The sequence below is a fragment of the Cyprinus carpio genome, chromosome A21, assembly GCF_018340385.1.
Source record: "Cyprinus carpio isolate SPL01 chromosome A21, ASM1834038v1, whole genome shotgun sequence".
In the NCBI taxonomy this organism is placed as follows: domain Eukaryota; kingdom Metazoa; phylum Chordata; class Actinopteri; order Cypriniformes; family Cyprinidae; genus Cyprinus; species Cyprinus carpio.
In genome coordinates this window covers 4,571,728-4,577,727 of record NC_056592.1, presented here as the reverse complement: position 1 = coordinate 4,577,727, position 6,000 = coordinate 4,571,728, and the positions used below count along the sequence as shown (strand labels likewise).

General features: G+C 33.9%; 1 protein-coding gene across 1 annotated transcript in view; it reads right to left on the bottom strand.

The window, feature by feature from the left end:
* Positions 1-1,097: 1,097 nt before the first annotated feature.
* The window catches only part of ap3b1a (adaptor related protein complex 3 subunit beta 1a), a 53,879-nt gene continuing 48,976 nt past the window's right edge, over positions 1,098-6,000 (bottom strand). Inside the window, exon 27 of the mRNA XM_042778653.1 lies at positions 1,098-1,872. Within this exon, the coding sequence (XP_042634587.1) occupies positions 1,716-1,872 (157 nt within the window). The 3' untranslated portion in view covers positions 1,098-1,715. The remainder of the gene's footprint in view (positions 1,873-6,000) is intronic.

Genomic DNA, 6,000 nt, shown 5'->3' with positions numbered 1-6,000 from the left:
CCCCCAAAATGTATTTGGACACAACCAAAATGAACGAATGAATGACTTTGATGCATTAGAAAGTCTTGCATTAGGAGAAAAAACAGAACAAAACAAAACAAAAAACAAAAAAACAGAACAGAACAAAGAACAAAACAGAACAGAACAGAACAGAACAAAAAACAAAAAACAGAACAGAACAGAACAGAACAAAACAAAACAAAAAACAGATCAGAACAGAACAAAACAAAAAACAGAACAGAACAGAACAAAACAAAACAAAAAACAGAACAGAACAAAAAACAGAACAGAACAGAACAAAACAAAAAACAGAACAGAACAAAACAAAACAAAAAACAAAACAAAAAACAGAACAGAACAGAACAGAACAGAACAAAACACAAACAAAAAACAACACATCCATAACACATCCATACACACAAAACAGAACAGAACAGAACGGAACAGAACAGAACAGTGTTGAAAGAAAGGTTCGGGTGAGGATTTTATAAATTCAAATTTTAAAAAACAGAACAGAACAGAACAAAAAACAAAAAACAAAACAAAAAACAGAACAGAACAGAACAAAACAGAACAGAACAGAACAAAAAACACAAAACAAAACAAAAAACAAAACCCAAGTCCATATGAAACTGATGATAAATAACTGATCTAAATCCCTAATTATCTTGTAGGACAAAGCATACAGTTCTCTCTGGCATTGAATGAGGCTTCAAACGCACTGAATGTTGTTTTTTGTGGTGTCCAGGATGGCCTGCGTTCGATACAATGTTAACTGAATCCTAACAAGGTATTTGGGATCTTTACTCTCATAATAAACATCCTCAAAAGAACTGAAATACAAACTGTTCCCCATACTTCATGCTGAACAATGATGGAAGATATTATCTAATTTATTTCATATGATGATACTGATTGGTTGATCATATAATAGGAGAGTGTTGTTATCTAGTTAGTTCTCTGACATCATCTCAGTACATGACTACTTTAGTTTCAATCAGAGATCAGAGGTATTTCTTCATAAATGTTCCCTCTTAAGAAACTTATTTTAGAGAGATATGTGTCAGGAACACATCATAGGCAATAAACAAATATCATACTGTACAGAAAGACTTGATTCATACTCTGTTCATTAGCAGCTTCATTTAAACCAGACGTCATGTGATCGTGACATCACAGTGAATCCATGTGTCACAAAACCAATCGCAGTATAATATGATACAAATAAGAAAAACAAACTTCTCAGTTTCCATATTTTTTTTTTAATCACTGTAATTTAAACAAATGAAACTCCTGACTAAAATAATAATTTTAAGAAAGGCACTTCACATAGTTTTGCAATTTTGCATGTTTTGGTCACACAAAGAGCAGATGGAGAACGGCACATTTATCAAAATGAAATCTTACCAACAAAAAACTGTCCAGACTATCAGCATTGAGCTTGAAAAGCCTGTCTGAATAGAGTCAAACCTCACAGATTAGCAGAGAACATTAATGCGCACGTAATGAAAGCAAAGAATTATGCAAAGCATAATTGAGGCATAAAGTCTCTTGAAATGAGAACAGATATGAAGCCATCTTTCTGTCATCTTTTCAAAACAATACAAATTCTCCCAAGTGTCATTATGACCCAGAGTGAGCTATATTTGAACACAGCACCTGTCCGTGACTGAACTTGTGAGTGTGAAAGAGTGACAGTGAGATCTGATCTCTTTCTAGGGGCCGCTGTTGGTCAGGGCCGTTTTAAACTGTCGCAGGAGCATAGAGCCTATTACTGTTTTCTCAGTGTTAATGGTGATCACAGCGTCAGGATCCTTCAGGGCGACCGACACCAGGACCAGAGATCCAGAACTCACTGTCTTACCGGCAAACCTGGAGATACACACAGAAAAATGGATTGGCCGGTTAGTTGGCATTTCATCGGCATGCCAGCTTCATGCCGAGCAATGAGTTTAAACAGGTTTTTCTTTTTAAAGTACATTTTTAAAGTTTGCTTCAGACAGAAAATCTACAATGGATTCAGCATTGACTTAAAATATCTTCAAAAGTTTCTTCAACAGAGAAATATACTGTAAAACATTAGAACAATATAATTCATTCAAAATGGACACAATTTACTTAAATACCCTTTATATTATTGTGCACAATTCATCAGTTCATATTCCTCCAAAAATGACTCTTCTGAAGACGTAACCGATGAACTTGAAATGAATTGCAAGAACTGTGAATGAGAATTTTATAAACTAAATTAGAGAGTAAATGAAAGGTGCCTGCCACAGTCAATATATTTGCAGTGTTTGCAGAGGATTTAATGACTAATGATCTGAAAAGAAGGTGATAATGATAATAGCCAAACTACAGTTAGTATTAATATATTAAAGGTTTACAAAATATCCTAGTATTATTATTTTTGAACCATTGTCAAAAGAAACATTGATGAGAAACACACACACAACTAACATGTATATCAAACAATATAGATTTTTTTGTTAATTGTGTAAGGTAAATACTATTCCACATGCCATAACTCATTCATAATATAATATAATATAACATAATATAATATACATGCCATAACTCATTTATAATATATTTTATTTTATGTGGTTTGGTTTAATATTGTTTTTGTGGATTTTTTTAAAAATGTTTTATAAAAGTTTATTGTTTGTGTGTAATAACAAATTTTTGTTTGTTTGCAAAATGAATATCAGATTTCTAAGAGTTGATAACAATGAATAAGTATATAAATTAATAGATTAATTAATAGATCTATTTAATAAAGTGCATAAATATGTGCCATACCCATATGTGAGCACTGAAGAGTGAAGGGGGAGAAGTGTGGGTGGTGAACAGGAACGGCAGTCTATTATTTGGTCTGATTAAGAAGCTATTAGGGGCCAAGGGACACACTCCTGTCAATCACAGACTCGAACCTGGTAGCCTCTCACAGACAGGGAGCAAAGTGTGGGGGGGTGCACTAAATAGAGTGCAGAGGACTAGATCAACTTCAGTGGAGATGGAGTAAAGCATACAGAGCAATATTACGATTTTAATAAAAGCTCCACGGGAATTATTGTGTGGCAGTATTAAAGGACATTCACATCAGTAGAGAAGCGATTAAACAAATAGAATTGTGATTTTCATTAGCGATTCATTCTGCTTTGTCATTTCACATTAATATCCAAAACTAAGTATACTTTACTTTTACATTACATTTTAAACGTAGTCATTTAGGAGACACTTTTATCCAAAGAGACTATTTGCAGTACACAAGTTGCAAGTGTAAGCTAGAGTAGTTCACAAGCAATGCAAACTTTCATTGGGATCTGCACAAATTTAGCATACCTAAAAAAAAATGCATAAGACGCTGCAATTAATGTGCTTTAAACAATAAGCTAAGAGACGCTGTTCTATATTCAAAATAAAAGATTGTGATTTAGATGATATTATTGTGTTTTATGTTATATATTCAAAATAAAAGGATGTTGGGGCACAAAATATAAAAGAAATCGCTGTTCTATATTCAAAATAAAAGGATGTTGGGGAGAAAATTGTAATTTGAAAAAACAAATAATCATTGTGGTAAAAATAAACATAATTAAAGAAAAATAAATTAATAAAACAAAAAATCAAACAAATTATAATTAAAAAAAAAAAAAACAAATAATCTTCTTTGGTGGTAATAATAATCATTATAAAAAATTTTATTTTAAAAAAAAAAAAAAAAATTTTGTTTTTAAAACAAAACAAATAATCTTCATGGTAAAAATAAAATAAAATAATAATACTAAATAAAATATAAAATAAAAACAAATAAACAAAAACAAAAAAGAATAATAAAAATGAATGAATGGAAAATAAATAAATACTCAATCTGCATCGTAAAAATAAACAAGATAAATAACAAAATAAAATAGAAAAACAAATAAATGATAATTTTATATATATATATATATATATAAAATATACCTATATATATATATATATATAAGATTATATATACATATATAGATATATATATATATATATATATAGATATATATATATATATATATATACACACACACACACTCACATACATTCACCATAATGATTATTTGTTTGAAGATTGTTATGTTTGAAAAATTCTAAAAGGCTTGCTAATGACACATTCTCCAAATATCTCTTAATAAAACAGTTTGACCATTTCTAATGGTATGAAAAGGAGATCAGTTTAATTTCATATACAAACTAAGGATAATAAGGCCTCTAACTAAGGCCTCTATGAGTAATGCGCAGTGGTACAGCAAGGTGAACAGGTTTATTTTCACACAACTGGAACACTTTTTTTGACCAAACATTTTGGAAAGGAACAATTGATTTTAAAATGCAAAATAAAACCCATTGCTAAAATGCAAATGGATGTGTTGTCACTGTCCTATAATGGTATGATACAAGTAAACCAGAGTGAGCTATAGTAATAATATTGATGAACTGTACTATTGAACCGTTCCATAGCGCTGTGGGAGAATTCCTGGCGTCCAGTATCCCTGGTAACGTCACAGACTGGAAACACTAGTGAACGCACCACACACGGCTCCACTGACAGTGCAGACACGACCCTGTCCGACCTCTGCGCCCTTGTACCTCCTTCCTGTCTGTCTCTCACTGAGGGGGACCCACGTGCCTGATACACTGCCATCTGCCTCCCATTTACACAGCCTATTATACAACAATCAACCGTTTAGCACACACCCTCACACACAGGGACCCCATTTAGCACTGAGAAGCACACACACCCCCCGTCCCACCAGGAGACCCCTCTTTTACTCCCAAAATCTCTGTCTCACACACACACACACACACACAATGACCACTATTTAGCCATGACAGCATGAGACTCAAGGACCGTCAGAGCTACTGCTAACCAACTGGAGAGGGCGTCACATCTGACAATCTCACACACACACACACACAAATGTTACATGATAGACAAAACGATGGATAGATAGACAGACAGATATAGAATGAAAGACAGATATATGAACAGACATAAAGATATTCAGATATTGCAGATGTAGTGCATTATATCTGTGCTGCTGACACTCTGATCTCTCGCTCCCTGCGGCACTACTAATGGAGTCAGTTTATAAAAATCTTATTTACACACGCACTTAACACAGCCCTGAGGCACTGCATATGTGTGTGACAGAAGCCAAAGCCACTTCATTCACATGATTTTAGTGGTCTCTAAGCTTACGTATACAAATATAGACACAAACAAACATGGTACAATTACAGCTGCAGGTCCTGATACTGGACAGTCATTCGGTTTAACTGTCTATCTGTCGCTCATCCTCACACAAAATAAACATCCACACACCCACAGCAGCTTTATTCACTGAGTGTGTGTGTGTGTTGTATGTGGTGTGGTTCAGGCTCTAAATGGGTCATTGGTATTCTGGTCTGTCACCACTGGGCCTCTGAACTGGATTAATTGAGGCTGTGGGAAGAAAAGCAAAGCAGAAGCCCAGCGCTGGCCAGCCGGACCGCTATCGATCCACCCACACCACACACACACCACACACACACACACACACACACACACACACACACACACACACACACACACACACACACACACACACACACAAACACACACACAAACACTAACACTAACACTAACACTAACACTAACACTTGCTCCTAATCAGAGAGAGACAGAGAGAGAGATTAAATGACTGTCGACTCTTTATTCAACCTTAAAGACTGGGCCAGTAAGATTCCTGTTCACACGCAACAGTTATCATTCACTTTCACAGATGGACCTAAACAGTGAAAGAAACATTGCTCAGGCCAAATTTATTGAATGAAATTTTACTGACAACCGATCCACATCACAGATTAGCAAAAGTGTTGATATAAATGGATGAATGTCACTAAATAAATAAATAAATAAAAATAAATACATTCATAAAAATAAATAAACAAATACTTTAAATTATATATTTTGTCTTAAAA